At 58.8% G+C, this 20,864-nt stretch overlaps 6 protein-coding genes across 6 annotated transcripts; 5 read left to right on the top strand and 1 right to left on the bottom strand.

Moving 5' to 3' along the window:
* Nucleotides 1-57: 57 nt before the first annotated feature.
* On the top strand, nt 58-3,272 carry JDV02_002990 (uncharacterized protein). Its single transcript, XM_047984073.1, has 4 exons — nt 58-1,714; nt 1,766-1,901; nt 1,961-2,633; nt 2,694-3,272. The coding sequence occupies exons 1-4, from the start codon at nt 1,508-1,510 to the stop codon at nt 3,157-3,159; spliced, it is 1,482 nt and encodes a 493-aa protein (XP_047840045.1). The 5' UTR covers nt 58-1,507; the 3' UTR covers nt 3,160-3,272.
* Nucleotides 3,273-4,982: 1,710 nt separating this feature from the next.
* On the top strand, nt 4,983-7,571 carry JDV02_002989 (uncharacterized protein). Its single transcript, XM_047984072.1, has 5 exons — nt 4,983-5,778; nt 5,878-5,892; nt 5,957-6,358; nt 6,450-6,636; nt 6,712-7,571. The coding sequence occupies exons 1-5, from the start codon at nt 5,464-5,466 to the stop codon at nt 7,209-7,211; spliced, it is 1,419 nt and encodes a 472-aa protein (XP_047840044.1). The 5' UTR covers nt 4,983-5,463; the 3' UTR covers nt 7,212-7,571.
* Nucleotides 7,572-8,717: 1,146 nt separating this feature from the next.
* On the top strand, nt 8,718-9,888 carry JDV02_002988 (uncharacterized protein; the record flags this gene model as incomplete). Its single annotated transcript, XM_047984071.1, has 1 exon — nt 8,718-9,888. The coding sequence occupies one exon, from the start codon at nt 8,718-8,720 to the stop codon at nt 9,657-9,659; it is 942 nt and encodes a 313-aa protein (XP_047840043.1). The 3' UTR covers nt 9,660-9,888.
* Nucleotides 9,889-11,763: 1,875 nt separating this feature from the next.
* On the top strand, nt 11,764-12,817 carry JDV02_002987 (uncharacterized protein; the record flags this gene model as incomplete). Its single annotated transcript, XM_047984070.1, has 3 exons — nt 11,764-12,056; nt 12,158-12,380; nt 12,464-12,817. 3 exons carry the CDS (start codon nt 11,764-11,766, stop codon nt 12,815-12,817), a joined length of 870 nt encoding a protein of 289 aa, XP_047840042.1.
* A 1,877-nt stretch (nt 12,818-14,694) lies between these two features.
* On the top strand, nt 14,695-19,055 carry OPT7 (OPT super). Its single transcript, XM_047984069.1, has 5 exons — nt 14,695-15,731; nt 15,812-15,820; nt 15,899-16,314; nt 16,422-16,912; nt 17,076-19,055. Exons 1-5 carry the CDS (start codon nt 14,956-14,958, stop codon nt 17,850-17,852), a joined length of 2,469 nt encoding a protein of 822 aa, XP_047840041.1. The 5' UTR covers nt 14,695-14,955; the 3' UTR covers nt 17,853-19,055.
* Nucleotides 17,919-20,246, bottom strand: HXT5_1 (hexose transporter hxt5). Its single transcript, XM_047984068.1, has 2 exons — nt 19,699-20,246; nt 17,919-19,545 (listed from the first exon to the last, which is right to left on the bottom strand). Exons 1-2 carry the CDS (start codon nt 19,866-19,868, stop codon nt 17,964-17,966), a joined length of 1,752 nt encoding a protein of 583 aa, XP_047840040.1. The 5' UTR covers nt 19,869-20,246; the 3' UTR covers nt 17,919-17,963.
* Between the last annotated feature and the right edge of the window lie 618 nt (nt 20,247-20,864).

Genomic DNA, 20,864 nt, shown 5'->3' with positions numbered 1-20,864 from the left:
CCATCAACCGAAGCATCAGCGGGTTCAAGCCGCTCATGCCGCAGAGAAACCCTTGCCCAGCGCCCCGAACCTGGCCAACAGGCGGCCGCCCGACAAGCCACGCCAAATAAACTCCTTGCCTGCCTGCATATCCTTTGGCGCAGTACGGGGCCGCTTCAGAGGTCCGTCGACGCCGCCCCGCCCACTGTCGACGCCCCCAAAGGCCTGCCTCCACCGCCCACGACGCTGCCTCGACGCCTTCCTCCTGCGACCACCACCAACGACAAGCAGCCACCAGCTAACCTCAAAGTGGGCTTCTGGTCCGTGCCCTCCACACGATTCATGCATGCAGCATGCCTCGATCGGTCCCATCGTCGCTGCTCTTCGCGGCGTGCCTGCTAACTACCTCTCAAGCACACTGATGGCTTTGCCGCGAGGCTCGTGGACATGGCCATCCCCCCTGGCCACCGCTCTCCAGGCGCAAATCTGGGGTTGCCCCAACGCTCGAGGTGTCGTCCTTTGGCGCGCTACTCAACCGCACACTTCCACCGTCTTCTCGTGGCAAGTGGCATCGGCAACGAAACAGATGCGACTCGTATATTCGTCAGCCTGGTGTGCCCGCCGAACCCGAGACCAGTTCCTCCGAGCCCCCGTCTTAGTAGCGGCGGCACGCTCGCCATCGTCGCCGTGGCGCAACGCCAGAAGCAAGCCGAGGCCCTTCCGCCTTGTTCCCGCTGTGGAGATCGCCTCCGCCGCGCCGCATTTGCCAGACGCCATTCACCACCGTCCAACTCCAGCGGGCTGACGCCTATCATCCAAAGTCGCCGCCGTCCCTGACCTTTCTCGTAACAGCATCTCCCTCCACCGTCTCCTTTGCCCCTTTCGGGAACCGCGCGTGTCGTGCAGTGCCTTGGCGTCGACGCCTCCAACGTGGCCCGGCTGTTGATAGTTTGGGTCACACTCCGCGGTTGTCCTGCGTACGAGAGAACCTTGGCTTGCCCTGGTGGCTTTCCTGCGTCCCTCTCCACCACAATGGCAAATAATGTGCGGCTCCCGGCCTCCTCAACGGCGGTGGGCAGGGGCAAGTCTCTGATGAGCCCACAGAGAGATGGTGTCGAGCTCTCAGGCCTCTCGATCTGTCCGCGCCAAAGCCGACAACCACCCCGTCACCCCAACAAGACCCGACACATGGACGTGCGCAACCCATTCACGCTAGTGTCGTTGTCGAAGATCTCTGGGCGAAGCGAATATCTATATCCAGTCTGCCGGGCCCGTCTGCGCTCTGCCCCCCTCCCACTTGTCTGACCTCAATATCCTTCAACGCATTTTGGCGTGGGGTTTTCTGGTCCATCCACCGGTGTGGCGGCGCACACGCCTCCCGCATATCCGCTTTGTCGGCCTCGCTCGGGAACCGTACCGAATACGCTGCCCGACGGTCCCTCGGCCCAGCTCATATCCGGCCCCGCGTCTCGTTCCGGACCTTTCTATATAGCTACGCTGCTCGGCCGGCGCACGGTTTAGCCCATATATGGTCCCGCGTCTCCTCGTGTGGACCTTCATTTATATATATACACGCAGCCCGGCGTCGAACTCGACGGCCACCAGCCCCTCCTCAGGCATCGTCAGCATGAGAGTGTGGACGCTGGTTTGGCCAACGGCCCTGGTGGTCCTGCCGTTGGCATGGGCCCAAGAGCCGTCGCTCCAGGATCGGCTTCTTCTGTTTCCCAAGTGTGCAGTATGTTGACATTGGAGGCAGTCTTGTCGAAAGCTCACTGACATCCAACAGATGTCCTGTCTCGGAGAAACCATTGGGCAGAGTGAATGCTCCCTGACCAACCAAACATGCATGTGCACCGATCAGAAGCTACAGGACGCCATGACAACGTGCGTCATGGGCAACTGCACCATCAAGGAAGCCATCAGTACGTCTGCGTGTCCATGTCACGAGTCCCCAACAGACCACTCACATCGGTTATTTCAGTAACCAAGAACCTCACCGCATCGGGCTGCAATGCTCCTGTCCGGGACAAGACGAGCGAGTATGTGGCCATATCCAACGCCTTTGGCGCCATATCGGCCGCCTTTGTCCTTCAACGCTTTGGGTATAAGCTGTGGGCCAAGCTCGACTTTGGCCTTGATGACTGGTTTACCCTCATCACCATCGTCACTGGAGTTCCGAGCACTGTCATCAACGCCCATGGCGTTGCACCTAACGGCATGGGCCGGGACACTTGGACCCTGACGATGGAAAATATTACGAATTTTGGCCGCGACTTTTACATCATGGAAATCATCTACTTTGCTGAGGTGTCGCTCCTGAAACTGGCGATGCTCTTCTTTTATATCCGGATATTTCCCGGCATAGGGGTGCGACGAGTACTCTGGGGCACCGTTGCCTTCGTCTCCGTCTTCGGCATCATCTTTGTTTTCACCGCCATCTTCCAATGTACCCCTATTAACTACTACTGGTGGAAGTGGGACGGCATCCACCAAGGGCATTGTCTCGACATTAACGCCATTGCCTGGTCCAACGCCGCTATCAGCATCGCTCTGGACATATGGATGCTCGCTATCCCGCTATGGCAATTGCGTGGCCTTAAGCTAGACTGGAGGAAGAAGGTCGGTGTCGCAATGATGTTTAGTGTCGGTGCTTTGTAAGTCCCCTGTCTTGAATACGGCTCCTAGGTCACTACAGTATACTGACGCTCTAGCAGCGTCACCATCGTCAGCATCCTCCGTCTCAGGTCACTCGTCAAGTTTGGGTCGGACTCAACGAATCCAACCTGGGACTTTTTTGACGTGGGCATGTGGTCCACAGTGGAAATCAACGTCGGCATTATGTGCGCGTGCATGCCGTCACTGCGGCTGCTGCTGGTGCACCTGTTCCCCAAGCTGCTGGGAACGACGCAGCGGTACTACGCCAAGTACTCGAGCGGCGTACATCGAACTACAACCACAAGGAGACAGAGCCGGCCATTTAGGGCAACGGGCAACGTGTCGCACGTGGAGCGATCGCAACACCGGCCCGAAATCAAGTCCAACGCCATCACCCTACAGACGACGTACACCGTGGAGTACGGAGACAAGGATAACGATGAGATGCAGCTGGTGTATATACGGGATCTTGGGGGCAAAGATTCGCGGTCTGGGAGTGCGAGCGGCTCTTCAGACCCGGTTTAATTGCGCCTTGCCTTTTCTTGGAGACCCTAATTATGCCGGTTGGGCTGTACAGTAGACGTAAGGGAATCGGGAAGCTTATGACCATCATGATACCCACTAGCCAGACTATGGCCTATTTCTTAATACAGATCGTACATGCACTCTACTCTGACACACACGACGTTGTCTATGTTTAGCCAGCCTGCCATGAAGGGAGCAGATGGCTTAACTAACCTTCTCATGGTCAAGTCGAGGGCTAGTTCCCGATGAAGACGCCGTCGTCAATATCAAAAAGAGGAGCTCTGTCGCTTAGAAGCAGCTTTATGTCAGCCTGTCCACTACAAACTGCGTCTCACAGCTTTCATTAATGTCGAAGAACTGCGCGTCCAGCCCCTCCTTTTGCGCATTCGTTGTGGTGTTTGTTGATCTGGCTCTCATGGTGTAGGGTTTTGCCCAAGATGGGCGGAGTAACTTGATTGCTGGTTTCGTCTGTAGCACGAAGCTCGCTTCGTTGAATCGCCTGACGGAGGTGCCAAAGTACAAGCTGTGCATTCAAAGAGGGCATGAGGATTTCCCTTGCGCGTACTGCTCTTCCTTGAAACGCTGTTGAATGCAGAGGGTTTGACGAGCCTACCGAGAAGAGCAGAGCAGATATCGTGTCGAAGTACATGGGCGGTGCTTGCGATTGCGCACGACGCCCACTACGCTACAGTGATGCGTGCGTCGCGCTAAAGGCAAGTTGGCGCGAAAGAAACAGCAGTGCTGTTGACAGCTGGCGGTGTGGCGTGGAAGTTGTCGGCGGGCGTGGATGCAAAGCGTTCCGCCTAATTCTAGGGCAAGATAATCGTGTACAGCAGACCGAGTTGGTGCCCAAGCTAAGGGCCTTGGGACTTACATATGATGCGTGGCGGAAATTATATGCAATTTGAATCGCTGAAGATGCGGACGATACAAGCGTAGCTGGGGGAGGAGGGTGCGAGGGCATCATGACTGCTGGATGCGCGCGGCTGGCTTCATAGTTGAGTGTGAGGTCCAGGCTTTGGGCTTGTCACCTCGGACGCAGAGAATACTGCTGAAATTGTAGAAGGAAGAGTCTACTATCATTCTCATCGCTGTCGTCGTCAATCGTCGCCATCCATGTTTGGTGTTGGTACAACATGCTGAGCAAGCGGATGGCTGGCGGTGTTCACTCATGCGTGTACTTTGCAGTTTCACCGGCTGTAAGAAAGAGGGTCGATGTTATGAGCCCGAGGTGACTGATGAATCTTCTTTGCCGCTCTGGTAATGCTCATGACTTTCGACAATTAGTGATGAATGGACTTGAGGTTGTAGGGGCACGGGGCGGTGGTACGTGTATTTGTCCTGGCTACCTATCTATCTGTCAAACAAGGAGGTTGCAGTTGCAAGAATCTTGTCGCTCGAGGAGTACAAGAACACTGCCATCAGAGGTGAAGCGGAAAAATAGCACGATCATTCACGACTTAAGAGGGAACCCGAATATCAACATGCAGCGTCACCACCACGCGAGCTGCAATATCGAACGTGACGCCGCTCCGCATTGTTGGGATGTGATCGCGCCACTTCTTACGTAGAAAGCGATATGGCAGAGAAAGCATCCCCGACACAGAGCGCTCACTCATTGAACGGTTTGCCACATGTCCCCCATTCGACGACTATCAACGTCTCCCCATCTCGTCGGTCCGGCACCCCCGCGGACTAGCCCGAGTATTTCCCCGGCCACCCTTTCACCGGTGCCGCCCCAGACACCACTCGTGGATGGTGGGGGCTTTCCGAGGACTTACGTGTTAGCTTCGTCCGTCATGCAGTCATTCCACACGCCCGCGGGGTTTCGACCTTTGTCCAACTCCAACGGCGGCGCCCTACCAAGTCTCGTGCTACCAAGCCACGGCTCCGATCAACGGACTCCGGCCTGCGACTACCTAACTAACCTAACAAGCAATCCGTAGCGTGTGTGGGGGCAAAGCGAGCAAGATGGGTGATTCCTTGGCGCCCAAATCTTGTCCGGAGCTGCGCGCCGCCGAACCGGTGAGCGCTTCTGTTCATTCGATCCCCGTTCATGTTGTTTATAAACTCGACGGGCAGACGCAGCTCCTCTCTTCATTCTTTTCTCACCATTCTAGTTTACTTGGGGCTCTGGGACGGCGCTCGAGATCTTTGCAACGCGCGAAGACAAATTATCATTCAAGTCCTATCGTTGCAGAGGGCACGGAGTGAAGCTTGGAGACGAACTTCCCCCCATCCTCCCCGTCCGTGTTCCGGCCCACCACCGGCCCCAACACACCGACCAACGGACTTGAGGCAGACATGTCTCAAACCCTCACCGAGCCGCCGCCGGCCGCCGCGCCTGGGGCCTTTGAGCTCCGTCGCATCGCCTCGTCCGGCTCCCGAGCCTCCGGCCGCGTGGTTGGATCCGCCGGCCACGGCGACACCAAGGCGAGCCCCGAGGCCGCCGCCGGCCAACGACATGAAGATCAAGAAGCGTCAGACGATGGCGGCGCGCCGCCCCCGGACGCCTACGGGGTCGTCGAGCGGTGGAACTGGCCGCGGTCTAACCTTGCCAAGCTGGCGTTTTCGCTCGTGTCGTTTACGCTCGCCGGGATGAACGACGCTGCCGTCGGTGTGCGTACAGAACTGCAGCTAATGCTGGAAGCTTCCTTCCTTCCTTATCCAGCTGAGTAAATTATTAATAAATATGATAATCGCTAACCTCGTGGACAGGCCCTGATCCCATACGTAAGTGGTGCTGAGGTCGCGGCGGCTTCATCGTCCATAGCCAACAAGCTGACACCTCTCACAGCTCGAAGAATACTACGACCTCAGCTACACCGTCGTCTCGCTCATCTTCCTCACCCCCTTCGTCGGCTACTCCACCGCCGCCTCCACCAATGCCCGCATCCACGTCGCCCTCGGCCGGCGCGGCGTCGCTGTCATGGCTCCCCTGTGCCACATCCTGACCTACGCCATCCTCGCCGCCCACCCGCCATACCCCGTGCTCGTCGTCGCCAACGCCATCAGCGGCTTCGGCAACGGCCTGACCGATGCCTGCTTCTGCGCCTGGGTCGGCGCCATGGACAAGGCCAACGCCATCCAGGGCTTCCTGCACGCTTCCTACTCTCTCGGCGCCCTGTTCGCGCCGCTCATCGCCACCTCCATGGTGGTCAAGGCCGAGCTGCCGTGGTACACCTTTTACTATGTCTTGGTACGGAGTCCCCCTTCCCCTATACATCATTACTCTTAAGTCATTCTGGAACTGCTCGCCCGAGAGCGGATCGGTGCTGACGATGCCGCAGATTGGCATGGGCGTCGTCGAGTTTGCGGGCCTGACGCTGAGCTTTTGGCGCGACACGGGCGCCGTGTATCGCGCGCAGCACGCCCAGGAGAACGAGACAGGAAGCGGAGCGGGCACTCGCGAGGCCATCAAGTCCAAGGTGACCTGGCTCTGCGCCCTCTTCTTTTTTGCTTACATGGGTGTTGAGGGTAAGCGCACATCCCTCTTCATTCATATATCCGCACAGATTAGTATATCGATCGCTAACACCAAGCTGTCGTCAGTCGGCCTCGGCGGCTGGATCGTCACGTTCATGCTGCGCGTGCGCCACGCCACGCCGTACGCGTCCGGCATTTCGGGGTCCGGCTTCTGGGCGGGCATGGCGGTCGGCCGCGCGGGCTTGGGCTTTGTGACGGAGCGCTACGGCGAGCGCCTCTGCCTGAGCATATACCTGGTCGTGTGCGTCGCGCTCCAGCTGCTCTTCTGGCTGGTGCCGTCGTTTGTCGTGTCAGCCGTCGCGGCGGCCTTCCTGGGCTTCTTCCTGGGGCCCATGTTCCCGGGGGCCGTCATGGTCACGGCCAAGCTGCTGCCGAAACGCATCCATGTGAGCGCGATTGGTTTCGCCATGGCCATGGGCGGGACGGGGGGTACCGTGTTCCCGTTCATCATCGGCGCCATTGCGGCCAAGAAGGGCGTCGCCGTGCTGCAGCCCGTGGTGCTGGCGCTCATCGTCCTGGTTGCGGCCGTGTGGTTGAGCTTCCCTCGGATCAAGAAGCGGGACTGAGGCGGGAGACTAATGAGCACTGCGCTCTCTCGAATTCATTTCCGTCATATCGAACGAAACGCGGTCCGGTGCTCGGCCGGGGACCGCTCAGGGCCTACTTCGTACGCGTGGTCGTATTCCATACATGTACTTCGTAGCGTCGTGCGTATACTCGTCCAGGTTGGGTAGTATCGGGACGACAATGGGTGTGGTAACGTTTACGCAAGATCTGTGAAAAGATTGGGACGATAGATGATCGCAATGCAGTCCGATTATGGCACTGGTGGCCGGCTGATGTTGTATTTTGAAGCGCACCAGACGTCGATATCACTTCGATGGAGACGCCAAATATTTGTCGAGAATCACCGATTTGATGGGCTCATGGCAAAGGCTGTCCAGCTCATCTTCTGTGCTCCCTTTATGATCTGAGCTCACCGTGTTTCTCGCCCCTTTGACTGTGAGACATTATGGCCAACATGAAGCGCCCCCCTCCAGTCTTGCCCCCTCCTCCACGTCTGGAACCAAACATCTCAGCTCGCTCGCTCGACTTGGGCTAGTGCCCATGGATGTGGCTGGCGCGCGACGGCCCGCGGGAACCCAATCCGTCAAAACGGCAGTGTGTGATCGACGAATGACCCCGGCTTCGCTGCCTGGCTCAATGGCCCCCCTCCCCTTCTACCGTTCTTGACATTCGGACACTTCTCCATATCTCAAGTGTGGCTGGGGAGATAGTTCGGCAAACCAAAGAAAAAGCAATGATGGAGTCAATATATTGTGCGGACAGACGTGCTGCCCCCGAGTGGTGCTCAGTTGTGTTAGACAAAGACCAGTCTCATGACGGGACGAAGCGCGCGCCCAGCGTGAGCGAGATGGAGGGGAAAACAAACATCCTTCGACACCAACACCATCAGGCACTTGCTAAAGCGAGGGGGAGAGGGAGAAGTCAGCCCCCGGTTCGCCGACGGCGCGACCGATGTTCGCGAGTGGTTCAACTCATTTTCAGTCTCGGCAGCTCAGCAAGCCACTCGTGCAGGTCTTACCTGCAGCGTCCGTCAGCTCCCCTGTTTCCCCGTTCCGCTAACCTTCTTTCCTCTCTTTTAGGTTCACCAACGAGCCAAGAAGGAGCCTCGCCCACGTCGGGGGAGAAGCTACGCCCTGGCACGACGCGACCAAGCAGCAGCAGCCGCGTTGACAAATCAGAGTTACTGCCGCGCGCCCGCGAGCGGCGACGTTGATCATTCGATGGTGCTGTTTTTATCCGGAGGGATAGACACACGCTACTGCTTGCCAAAACCGTGGGTGGGTGGTGTGGTGTTGCTACGTCTGCGTTGTCGGCGGCCACGAGATACTAACTTGGTAGGCGGGTGCAGTGTCCGTGTCTTATAACGCGAACCGGAGGGCCCTTATTATTTCGCGACTCGACTCGACTGGGGGGCAACCAGTGACCGCTCTGATTCAACCCTTTTGTTTGTTTGATTCTGCCCATGGGCTGGAACCCTTGTTGTGCGGGTTTGTGTTGACGACGAAATGATCCGACGAGCTGTTCGCTGGCTGCTCGGCCACGACGAACCTCGCGATCCCGAGAAGCAGCAGCAGCAGCAGCAACAACACCAGACCCTTCACGCGGCCGACATGTACCCCGACGGCATCGCCGCATCGCGGGATCCAGAGAATGAGCATCACCACCACCAACACCAACACCACCAGCCGCCGCCCCCGCCCAACGACGGCAACAACCCGCGCCGCCTCAGCGTCATCCCCACCTCCGAGGCGGCACTGGTCCCGCCAACGGACAAGCTACTCGTCTTCCGATCGCTCACAGGCATCGACACGGTCCCCACGCTCAGCACCTCGGGCCACGCCTCGCGCGCGGCGCCCAACCACGGCATCTACCCGCGGGTTGTGCGCGCCGAGCGCAAGGCCAAGCGCGGCTACCGCGTCTTCAACGTCGCCATCAACGCCTGCCTGGGGATCCAGATGATTGTCGCGGCCACGCTGACGGCCCTGGGCGCGGCCAACGGGTCGCGCGCCGCCGTGACGGGCTTCGGCGCCATCAACACCATCATCGCGGGCATCCTGACGTACCTCAAGGGCAGCGGGCTGCCGAACCGCCTCAAGTTCGTGGCCGACGAGTTCCGCGCCGTCCGCGAGTACATGGAGCAGCGCGAGCGCGAGTTCTGTCTCGCCGACTGCCCGCTCAACCCCTACGAGGAGGTGCAGATCGTCGACGACATGTACGGCGCCGCGAGGCAGAACTCCGACAACAAGCAGGGCCAGGGCGGCGGCGGCGGGCAGAGGGGCGGCGGCGTCGTCGCCGCGGCGCAGCACCAGCAGGCGAACATGGCAGCGGCGGCGTCGTCGGGGCTTGGCCACCTTGTGCAGCGCTTCTCCAAGTTTACCGACTCGTCGGCTTCCACAAAGGTACCACCACCTCAATGCCACTGCGAGAAACAGTCCGTGAAGGAGTAGTCAACCACGTGGCCGTATGCTGTTCACCATTCTGAAAAGCGTCTCGCTGTTGATGGTCAAGATGAGCTTGGGGAGAGGAAGTACGGTATGAGCCTGTGGCACGGGGCATGGGTGGTTCCTGCTCGGCATTGTGCATGGGACGCCTGAATCTGGAAGCAGGATGGGCATTAATATATCCGGAAATCTAATGTGTTGATGAATATGAAGGTAAATAGTAATAATGTTGAGCCTGAATACTCTGTACCATCATTGCCCCTATGAGCGATGTGTGAGAGATATGCTGTGTAGCTTTCGTCTGGTGTTCCTGATAGGGCCGAGCTGTCCAAGTGACATGGGACCCGAAGCAACGATAAAGATTGTTGGTTTGTGCAGGGAAGTGATGTAAGTTGTGCTTAAGCCTCGCCACCAGACGGGACTGGAACTAAGGCGCCTCTCATATCCTCTTGTCCCGCTCTCTTCGCACCACACCATCTGCAATCCATTCCGCAACTCCTCCACGCTACGAAGTATCGCAAATCCGACAAAGTGTCATATTGCTACGGCCATAGCCAGGTCCGCCCTGGATGCCGCCCCTCGTTGTTGGCTGTCATTTCAGCACGGTCTTTCACAAACGACACAGCCTTGTTATGCCCGCCGTCCAACCAACGACCTCGAGAGTGATCGAAAACGGCAAGTCGAAACCTCGCTTGGTCCGACACCGATGTTCTCGACAAGGGCGCACGTGTACAGTGGCAAATGGGTTGTTGGTTGCGATATCAGAGAGAAGTTGCGGAGGCTTTCGCAAGCCTCTTCTCGCGACTGAATGGGCTTTTCGCTACAATGGAGGTGCTTCTTTGACGCATTGCTTGCCGACTACATGTAAGTGTAGTAGTTGGCCGAGGTGTTACCATCATTGCTGTTTACGAGCCTTTCTTCGTAACAGATTCAACTCAAACGCACTTTGTATGAAGCAGGCAATTCCATCTCGCTCACGTTTCGCCGCCCGACATCCTGTTCCTCCCGCAGGCCCAAAATGCTATTACAGGAGCGTTACTAAAAAGATCGTAGAATCGTTTTGCTGTCGTCGTTTCGGCGAGGCCGAAAGACGAACCGAAGCCTCCGATCCACGTCCAACTCCTCCCCAAACCCTGCTGGCTCGAGCGCCCTACCGCGGCTGTTGGTCGACGGTGTATATGTGTAGGTGTTCGGTCATATTGAGAGGTGCTGAGTAGTGCGTTGGCTTTCCGATGCGTGTAACAGCGGCGATACCGCGCCATTGCCTCTACACCCCGTGCGAATGGACTTTCCGGCGGGGTCACTTGAAGAAACAAGGTAACTAGCGGACACTCGAAAGAGAGACTATTGTGACAACTTGAGTCCGGCGTTGCGACAAGACGGGGTCCCGTTTCTCTGTCATTGAATCGCTCCCAAGAAGATAATGTCCATGCCAGAGATGACCGCATGTTCTTACAGGTCCATGCCACCGAACTCAGTCAAGCCATCGCCTTAATGCGCCTCAGCTGGACGCATCGTCCGTAGTAAGCAAGGTACATGTGCGTCTGGTGTGGCACAAGACGTTGCATGCATTGGGAAGCTCGCACAAACGCTCCCCGATGGCCTAACGGTCCTTTCTGACAAGCTTCCACAACTGGCCACGATAATTGAGGGTGGCAGCGACTTTCGGTCCATTGCTGCGCCTCGGATTCGTCGACCCAGATGGAACGCCGTTGCTCCGCCGTCTCCGTCCTGCAGACGATGCGGAGACTGTTGGACCTCAAGCTCGCAGCCATGAGGATGTTTCGCACGGGAAGTCAGGCAGGAACTTCTGCTCGCCCATGCCGAGGCCATGTCATTGGGACATCCTGGGTGGATACTACTACTTCCATGTATTGTAACACATGCGGCGAGCTGATTTTCGTCATGATACGGACTCGTCCAACTTGACCCCGCGCCTTGTGTGTCGAGCAACAGCAAGCGGTGACCAAGTGTGACTTGAATCCGGGCCGTATGGAGGTGACCGCTCCAGTTATAACAACGCGGCCCGACGCTCTTGTCTGACAAGGCATTGAATCTTTCAGACACCGCCTATTTATGGTAGCCTCTCGCTCTGCCATTGTCTTCAACGATGCATCTGAGGAGTCTCGCCGTCTTCGCCGTCCAGGCCGCCGCAGTCGCCCTGCCCGACCCGGATCCCTCCCAGGTCTACGGCGCAGCAGCTAGATGGAACCAGCGACGGGCGGCTTGCCACGACGACAACGTCCTCCGTAACCTGCGCGACAAGCGCTTTAGCGCCAGCGCCAGCGAGTTCTGCTCAACGTACATCCAGTCCACCGTCACGCAGACCGCATACGAATCTACCACGCACCAGACGGTGACGGCGACGCCTGTCGAGACCGTCGCCGCAACGACCATTGTGTAGTAAGACACCAGATGTGTGACTTTTCCTTTGGCCACAGCATGCTCTGTATTGTGTTGTACGTTTAGTAGGTATACTCAGGCTGACGGGCTGAATACACCAGCACGGCTACCTTCACGCCCGGCATCCACACCACCTACGTGTGGTCGACCATCCAAGACCCGCGATACAACTGGAAGCGCGACGCACCCGCCTATCCCACCTGGCTCCCCGTGACGTATGAGCCATCACGGGTGAGCAGCGCCTGCTCTTGCTTCATCACGAGCCCGGCGGCGCCCGCCCAGCAGACTGTCTCCTCCACTGGCGTCCTGACGATCACCGATACCGTAAGCTGAGATTGCATTGCTCCTCCTCTTCTGCCAACTGCCGGCAAAGCATAGTTCAACTTGCTGACTCCCGCCGCCTGTAGGATGTCCTTCCAACCGTGACCACGACGCTCGTCTCCACCGTCACGACCGAGCTCTTCACCGTGCCCACAGTCACCGCCACCGTCGGCATCGAGTGCGGCCTCCGGGGCTGCACCACCGAGGACTGGGTCCTGATGTCCAGGAACGAGCCCAAATTTGAGGACTGCGTCAGCCTCTGCAAGATATGGGGCAACTGCGTCTCGCTCCAGTGGAACGCCGTCGACAGCATCTGCAACCTCCTCAAGGATAACGCCACGGTCGTCTACAACCCCAACACGCCCGACAACCTCGCCGCCTGCCGCAACTTTCAGATTTACGACTGGCAGTGTGTGATTAAGAACAGGTTTGGTTTGTAGGCGGGATGGGAGAGGTGTGCCAGGGCGCGATAGTTGCCACTGCCATGTTTCGGCCGCGGATGAAGACGTGGTCGAACTGTTGCGCATCTGGTCGGAGGGGGCATCAGAGCAGGCAGCATCTCTATGATACAACGGCGTCTCCGCAGCTAGCTATCGACGCTCTCCCCAGCGGCGGACGGGCGTCTTCCAATAGACCCCGGCCCATGATTCTGAATGTGCATGCTTTGGTTGGTCCAGTCGGCACATACACGATGCTCCCATCTTCATCTTCCTCCTGTTTGAGACTCGCCATTGTGACTCGAGTACAGCCTGCTCCGCACGAGGCAGATGCTTTGAAGTGGTGATTCTACCTAACCCAACATACTACGAGCAAATGAGTTCCAGCTTGTTGTGGATCTCACGCGTCGAACGAAATATATAATCGCGACTCGTGGCCGTTGCCTCTCGTGAGAGAGCGGATAACCAGCAAGCGCAAGACGGCGGTCAGGTTCTAGAATACATGTACGTAGCATACGAAATAGCAGAACGGGGCGCCTTGCCTTGCAGTCGCTGTAACATCACGAGCCACCTTACTGGGCACAGCTCCCCTCCCCGCCCCTCGACGCTTCGCATGGGTCCTTGCTCGCCACGTGCGTCCAATGTCGACATTTCATGCCATGCCAAAGAGCAAACAGTTACACTCACAATAAGAGAGACCGGCTGACGGATACCCAAGCAAAAGACATGCAAACCACACGTATCTTCGACAAGCAATGTCATGGTTCCCGTCATCACGGACCCGCAGTTCGGCTCCGGAACGCCGAACAGGACCCCCACCCGGAACGATCACATCATCGCGTGGGCGCCTGTCGACGGGCCAGGTCAGGGGGGGGATTGCGCCGTCGAAACACATGATATGGCCCATTTCAGAACGGCCCTAAGCCGGCGACAGACCAATGTGACCATTCCTGCGGCGGGCATTGCCTTTCAGGACCGTCAAAAGTTCCCGTCAGGTACATGAAGGTGGGCGCCAAAGCGGCTAGACCCCCTCGCTCCTATCTCAACGAGCGCGCTGCCGGGCGAACTACTTTCACGACAATAGCCGGATTGCTTACACGAGCAACGGGCGATGGTGAACGTTGCGGCCCAACATTTGTCCAGGCGGGCTGGCTTCTCTGAACGGGATACTGTATGGAGTCTAAGCACATCATCGTCTCTCTTCGGTATGGCACGTGTCCATGCGGCAGACGATGGAGAGCCATCATTGACCCCCAAAAGCTGGGCGGGGGGAACACTGCGCTTGCCGAGTTGGCTCAGAGCAGCCTCCGTAACAGCACGCACGTCCCAACCTGCAACTGCCATCTTGGCACACCAACAAGTGCAGATCCCGCGTATGGCAGCCCCGTGTTATCGCCCTTGTGGCTTGCCAAGGTGGCGCGCGATTGGCGGGAGCCGTCGACTTGAGTGTTTGCCTCTAGTCGATGGTTGTCGATTCTCGAGGTCGCCAGTCCAGTCTCTCGAAAAGAAGCACTCGGAGGTCAGGTAGCCAGCTGATGGACACATGTTGAGGGTGGTCAATTCCTGCCATGTTCATGTTCCCTAGCTGGCAGTTTTCCAGAACGAAAAAAATAAAGTTCAAGTCTGTGCAAAGACGAATCCTTGATGGCGTGCTGGCGGCGCCTCCACCCAAACAACCATAAAGAGGCCATGACAGGGGTCCGGTTGCGGGGTCTAGCTGTGCCGTGTAAGCCGAAGTGCAACCTCATCGCGGCCTGCGGGCCAGTGAGACAACATGATGGAGACCGTGGACACATGGCTAGCTGCTCAAAGCGTAATGAGGGAGTCGGGTTGTGCGCACCGTAGTGTTGGGGCCGGTCGTCTCGTGGCAAACGATTACAAGATTCCAAAGGCCCTAGAGCTCCTCGGTTGGACCCAGGCGGCAACGTCAGTCCCTCGCCCTGCGAGATAGCACCGTGTCTGTGCTCGAACGTTTATTAAAGGCATCACGGGCCGCCCGCCTTGTGTCTACGTGTCGATATTGTGAAACACGCCACGAGTTCACATATCTTTGCTAGGCCTTCTTTCGACACAGGCTGTTCTGTTATCTATCTCCATCTCCTAAATAGGAGGAGAAGTTGACGACAGCAGCAGCAGCAGCCATGGCCCGCGACCAACATCCCGACCTGGCCTCGGATGCCGTCACGGCACAGCCCGCCGTCGTGACGCAGAATCCCGACGATCTCTCACGCAAGGAGGAAGCCGCCGTGCTGGGCATCGACGAAAAGGCCGGCATCAACGACGATGGAGACGTCAACATCGCTGAGCGTGTAGGCTCCGACAGCGACGGCGGGCTCAAGCACGGCGAGGACGGACGGCCGCTCTACACGCTGCGCAACCTCAACGGCGAGGAGGAGGCCGTGGATGAGGACGACGAGCGCATCCGCGACATTCCCCCGTACGTGCGACGCGTCGTCAGCCTACACGACGACCCGACGGAGCCGACGCTCACGTTCCGCTACTTCTTGCTCACGATCCTGTTCGTGGCGCCGGGAGCGTTCCTCTCGCAGATGGCGCACTACCGCACCACCTCGGCACCATACTCCGTCTTCTTCGTGCAGATCGCATCCAACTACGTCGGCGTATGGCTCGCAAAGGTGCTCCCCGCGTGGAGGGTGCGCGTGCCGTTTACGCCCTGGGGCTTCAGCCTCAACCCGGGGCCCTTTAGCACAAAGGAGCACGTCCTGGTGACCATCTCGGCCGCGTCGGGCGCCACCTATAACCTGGGCTACACGCCCATCAGCATGAGCGAGCTGTACTTTGGCGAGCGCGTCAACGGCGCCGTGGCTGTCTTCTTCATGCTGGCCATTACCTGGACGGGGTACTCGTACGCGGCGCTGGCTCGGCAGTTTCTCATCTACGACCCGCATTTTCCTTGGTATGTCGACTCTACTTTCCTTTGCATTCATGTTCCGAGCTGGAACTGTATGTGTTGAGACAGCTGCTGACAGACTACAGGTTTCAATCGTAAGTATTCTCTCACGCACGGATTACGTCGACAGCCAACATCGTCCCCACGGCTAACCCCTGAGCGCCGATACATAGCCTCTGCCAGACGGCGCTCTTCGAGACGCAGCGCAAGCAGCGCGACCACCCGACGCGCCTGTCGCGCAAGCAGATCCAGGTCTTCTTCGGGGTGCTCGCGGCCGTGATCCTCTGGCAGTTCCTGCCCGAGTTCGCCTTCCCAATGCTCGGCTCGCTGGCGTTCCTGTGCTGGGTGGCGCCGCACAACAAGGTGGCCAACTTTATCGGCGGCGGCTTCGGCGGCATGGGCTTCCTCAACCTGAGCCTCGACTGGTCCAGCATCTCCGCGTTTGGCAGCCTCTTCCTCACGCCGTGGTGGACGCAGGTCATCATGTTCAGCGCCTTCGTGGTCGGCTGCTGGGTGCTGCTGCCGGCGGCCAAGTTTGGGGGGCTGGGCAGCTGGGACCACGGACTCATGTCGAACCGCGTGTTTTTGGGTGCGTTTGTGACTCCTGCTACTTTTTCCATGTTTTGTCTCGTCTCTCCTGCTATGGACGTGTTTCATGCTGACAAGTTGTGCCCCTGCGCGCGCGCGCTCATGCAGCAAACGGTACCAAATACCCCCTCAACGACCTCCTAACGCCGCAGATGACGCTCAACGAGACGGCCTACGCCGAGTACGGCGAGCTGTACGTCGGGGCGCAGTACCTATGGAACATGTTCTTCGACTACGCGGGCTACGCCTCGGCGCTCGTGTGGATGGGCCTCTTTGGCTACGGCGAGCTCAAGGACGCGCTGGGCAAGTTTCTCGAGCGCCAGGGCCGCAAAAAGTCGAGCGACGGCAGCGGCGATGCCCGGGCCACCAAGATTGCAGAGCAGTACGTTGACCAGCTGAGCGTGCTGCAGCGGTCGTACGACGAGGTGCCCTTTTGGTGGTTCGCGGCGCTCTTCGCGGCCAGCTTCCTCATCATGGTGGTCATCACGGCCAAGAACCTGCTCTTCATCCCCGTGTGGACGTATTTTGTGGGCATCGCGACAGGTGCCATTGTCGTGGTGCCTTTGGGCTGGCTGTATGCGCTGTCCAACTTTCAGCTGGTGAGGACCTCTTTCTCTTACAATTTCACTCGTGCATTACCCCGTTAGCCCTTTGCCCCTTTTCTCTACACCACCTTCGTCGCCAGATACCTTGGCCCTGTAGCCTTCGTCTTTGAAAGCATTTCCTGGACTATTTGTTCGTACAAGAGGCTAACTATTTCAGGCCATTGGCACAACAAACGAGCTCTGGTACGGCCTCATGGTCAACGCCGTGTCGGGCTTCAAGAACCCGTGCGGCGCGTCGGCGTACGGCTCCATCGCGGGCGACGCGTGGTACCGCGCGCAGCTCAACCTTCAGGACATGAAGATTGGGCACTACATGCACATACCGCCCAAGGCCGTCTTCTTCAGCCAGGTGTTTGGGTCGCTCATCGGCATCCCCATCGACTACGCGGTGATCCGGTGGGTGCTCGACACAAAGGCCGACTACCTCGCCGGCACCCTCCAGGACCCGACGCACCAGTGGACGGGCCAGGCCCTCGCGCAGTCGCTCACGCTGGGCGTGCAGTATGTGCTCGTGGGACCCAAGCGGCTCTTCCGGCAGGACCTGTTTCGCGTCGTGCCGTACGGCTTCCTCGTCGGCGCGGCGGTGCCCGTCGTCATCTACGCGCTGCACCGCCGCTTCCCCCGCGCCAAGTTCCACCTGGCCAACTCGACCATCTTCTTCAGCTGCATGTCCAACTTTTACGGAAACATCAGCACCGGCTACTTCAGCTCGTTCCTGGGCGGCTTCGTCGTCATGTACTGGGCGTACCGCTACCGCTACGAGATGTGGGCGCGCTGGAACTACATCCTGGCTGCGGCGTTTGACGCGGGCTTCAACTTTAACATGCTGCTGATTTTCCTGTTCTTTGGCGCCGGCAAGATCATCACCATGCCGAACTGGTGGGGGAACAATGCCGACAGCAGCGAGCGATGCTTTGCGCTGGCCGAGTCATGATTAATTGGGTTGGCCCGCCTCGGCATATGTGGAATCACACGATGGAGGGTGGCACTTTAGGAAGAAGTGCTTGAAATATACAGAGAATACCCTACTCATCTATGAGATAATCTACGCATGCTCCTGGTGCATCAGCTCTCCGCCGTTGCCACTCTCCTTCTTGCTGCCCATGCCTCCGGGGCCGTCGGTCCTCGTGTCGCCGCTCAGGCCGCCCTCGCTGCCGCCATCCTCATCGGCACCGACCTCAAGCTCGATACCGGCCTGGCGGCGGAGGCGGGCCATGTGCTCGGCCGAAGGCGGCTCCCAGCTGCTGCTCCGCCAAGGCTTGATGCCCTCGAGATACATGGTGTCGATCTCCTCCAACGTGCGGCCCTGACCCTCGACGACGAAGAAGTAGACGAGCAAAGCGGCGACAAAGTTGCAGCCGGCAAAGACGTAGCCATAGCTGAAGTCGATGGACTTGAAGATGAAAGGCGTGAAGAAGCCGATGCAAAAGTTCCAGATCCAATTGCTGGCAGTGCCGAGAGCCATGCCCTTGGCGCGGTAGCGCGAGGGAAACAACTCAGCCTGAATAGTCCAGATCATGGGGCCCCAAGTGGTGGCGAAGCCGAGAACAAAAAGGGAGCCGAATACGATGAGCACGATGCCCGGAGTGGGCGTGCTGGCCGGGTCGTTGACGTCGAGGACGAAGTGGCCGACGGAGGCGAAGATGATGAGGCACACAAACATCCAAGCGGCGCCGCCAATGAGCGACTTGCGGCGGCCGTAGTGCTCGACAATGTACAGGCCGAGGAAGGTGGTGACGAAGTTGATGGTGTTGAGGATGATTTGGGTGATGAAGCTGTCGATCTGGACCGACTTGAAGATGGTGGTGCCGTAGTAGAAGAAGTAGTTTGCGCCCGTCAGCTGCTGGAACATCTGCAGGGCGACACCGAGGGCGATGCGGTAGGCCATGCGCGGCGCTCGAAACATGCCGACGAACTCAGCCACGGGGCCCCCCTGGATCTTATCCTCGGCGCGCAGCTTGCTTTCGATCTCCTCGATCTGCGTGTGGACGGCCCAGTGGTTCTCGCCAGCGCCGTAGACGCGGCACAGCGTCTGGCGGGCACGCTCAACACGCCCATGGCGGTAGTCGAAGCGCGGCGTCTCGGGAAAGGCCAAGATGCCGAAGCCCAGGACCAGCGTCCAGACCCAGCCGAGGCCGATAACGATGCGCCAGCTGGCCGAGCTGTCAGGGTGGTGCGTGACGGTGCCGTAGTTGAAGCACGCGGCGAGGAAGATGCCCAGGGTGATGAAGAGCTGGTACGCGCAGACCATGGCGCCGCGGATCCAGGGCGGCGCCGTCTCGGCCTGGTACATGGGCACGAGCAGCGACAGGCCGCCGACGCCGAGCCCCGCGACGAAGCGCCCGATCATGACCTGGTACCAGGCGTGCGCGGCGGCGATCTGGATGACGAAGCCGACGGACGTGACGGCGCTCCAGAGCGAGATGCTCGCGCGCCGGCCGATGCGGTCGGCGATGGGGGCACCGGACAGCGCGCCGAAGAGGGTGCCGATGGAGAGAAGCGAGACGATGAGCCCCGAGCGCACCTCGGAGAAGTACTTTTCGCCCTGGGCGTCGGTCTGGCCGAAGCGGTCGAGGAAGTCGGGCATGGCGAGGAAGCCCGAGATCTGGCCCGTGTCGTAGCCGAAGCTGCGTTGGGGGGGGAGCGGTCAGTACGAGGACATGTCTGGGGTTGTTGTACACTAGGTGTATCATCTACTATTATAGAGCACTCGGGGAGACAAGAAATGGGGAAGAAAACATGAGGCATGAGAGAGAAACATAAAAGGAGGCACAACGTACATGAGCCCGCCCATCGACACCAGCACGCCCATGGCCAGCGACCGTCCCGTCACGCGCGGCAACGGCGAGTAGTCGAGCCCGGCGAGCGACCCGCGCACATGGTCGGCGCTGCGCTTCTCCGACGCCGGGTTGTGCCGGTCGAAGCGCACCGTCATGAAGCCGCCCTTCATGGTGGTGGTGGCGGCTGGGCTGTGCGTCGCGGGAGTATGAGGGTGTGAGTGTGTGTATGCGTGTGTGTAAGTGGCGGAGGCCTGGGGGGTTATATCTCAAAGTGTCAAGAAATGAACTTGTGTAAATAGACGACAGCTCGCCGCAACAAGATTGTTATGTCGCAGTTGCCCATCAGCTCCCTGCTTGACGCCGGGGTTCGGAGCGCGTGGTGGGAAACCTAACAGACTCTTATACGCAACCACGCATGGAGGCACACGCGATCACGATGACGAACAGAAAAGGGGCGCGCGCCCACATCACCTTGCCTGTTGCTGGCCTGCCCCAGTCGGTTCACGAAGCATGAACAGACAACCCCACGATCCATCTTCTCACCTGACATTAAACACGGGGTGAGCGGACACAAACCACGCAAACACCGGGGCGTCTCCAGGTCTCCAGTTTGGTGATTTCTCCGGAATCGGTCCGGTTTGACCACTTTTTTTTTTCTTCCTCCCCCCCTTCGGTCTGCTTTCACACTCGCTCGACAACTATTTGTGGGCTCATTGTCGGTCTGCAGACAATTCCCACTCATCGACTATATTGCTTGCCACCGGCAAGGGCCAGCCGGCAGCTTGGACTGGTGGACGATGAGGCCAGCAGGGTGAATGGCTCAATGACATCGGAGGAGGGGCAAAAGGGGCGTGGGGCCATGAGCCCAGACATGGCCATGATGGATCGAGGGAGGACATGGAGAAGAGTGGGAGAAAGAAACGTCTCGTTGTTCCCCCACATGGCATCGGCACTCCAGTCCTCCCGCCATCTCCCCCTGCCCAGGCCAGCCCGGGCCAAGTGCCCAGCCCGTTTTGTTTCCTAGCCCTCAAGATGGCTTGCCTTACAACGTGACACATAACAGGCGTGGTCTGGCAGCGTCTTCCCCTGCTGGTGCATAACCGTGACGAGATGGCATCGTCATCATCATAACCCAAACCGTGGTGGTTGACGGGGGGGAGGCCAAT

This window comes from Purpureocillium takamizusanense, chromosome 2, assembly GCF_022605165.1.
Source record: "Purpureocillium takamizusanense chromosome 2, complete sequence".
Classification (NCBI taxonomy): domain Eukaryota; kingdom Fungi; phylum Ascomycota; class Sordariomycetes; order Hypocreales; family Ophiocordycipitaceae; genus Purpureocillium; species Purpureocillium takamizusanense.
This window is presented reverse-complemented; position numbering and strand designations above follow the sequence as displayed.

What these genes read in the sequence shown, in the direction of transcription:
- OPT7 (XM_047984069.1), top strand. Translation starts at nt 14,956, where the DNA reads ATGGCCCGCGACCAACATCCCGACCTGGCCTCGGATGCCGTCACGGCA. An exon ending in GTCGAACCGCGTGTTTTTGG is followed by an intron (nt 16,315 to 16,421) that starts GTGCGTTTGTGA and finishes GCGCTCATGCAG; the next exon opens with CAAACGGTACCAAATACCCC. An exon ending in CGCTGTCCAACTTTCAGCTG is followed by an intron (nt 16,913 to 17,075) that starts GTGAGGACCTCT and finishes TAACTATTTCAG; the next exon opens with GCCATTGGCACAACAAACGA.
- HXT5_1 (XM_047984068.1), bottom strand. Translation starts at nt 19,868, where the DNA reads ATGAAGGGCGGCTTCATGACGGTGCGCTTCGACCGGCACAACCCGGCG. An exon ending in GTGTCGATGGGCGGGCTCAT is followed by an intron (nt 19,546 to 19,698) that starts GTACGTTGTGCC and finishes CCCCCAACGCAG; the next exon opens with CTTCGGCTACGACACGGGCC.
- JDV02_002990 (XM_047984073.1), top strand. Translation starts at nt 1,508, where the DNA reads ATGGTCCCGCGTCTCCTCGTGTGGACCTTCATTTATATATATACACGC. An exon ending in CACCATCAAGGAAGCCATCA is followed by an intron (nt 1,902 to 1,960) that starts GTACGTCTGCGT and finishes CGGTTATTTCAG; the next exon opens with TAACCAAGAACCTCACCGCA. An exon ending in ATGTTTAGTGTCGGTGCTTT is followed by an intron (nt 2,634 to 2,693) that starts GTAAGTCCCCTG and finishes ACGCTCTAGCAG; the next exon opens with CGTCACCATCGTCAGCATCC.
- JDV02_002989 (XM_047984072.1), top strand. Translation starts at nt 5,464, where the DNA reads ATGTCTCAAACCCTCACCGAGCCGCCGCCGGCCGCCGCGCCTGGGGCC. An exon ending in ACACCTTTTACTATGTCTTG is followed by an intron (nt 6,359 to 6,449) that starts GTACGGAGTCCC and finishes ACGATGCCGCAG; the next exon opens with ATTGGCATGGGCGTCGTCGA. An exon ending in TGCTTACATGGGTGTTGAGG is followed by an intron (nt 6,637 to 6,711) that starts GTAAGCGCACAT and finishes AGCTGTCGTCAG; the next exon opens with TCGGCCTCGGCGGCTGGATC.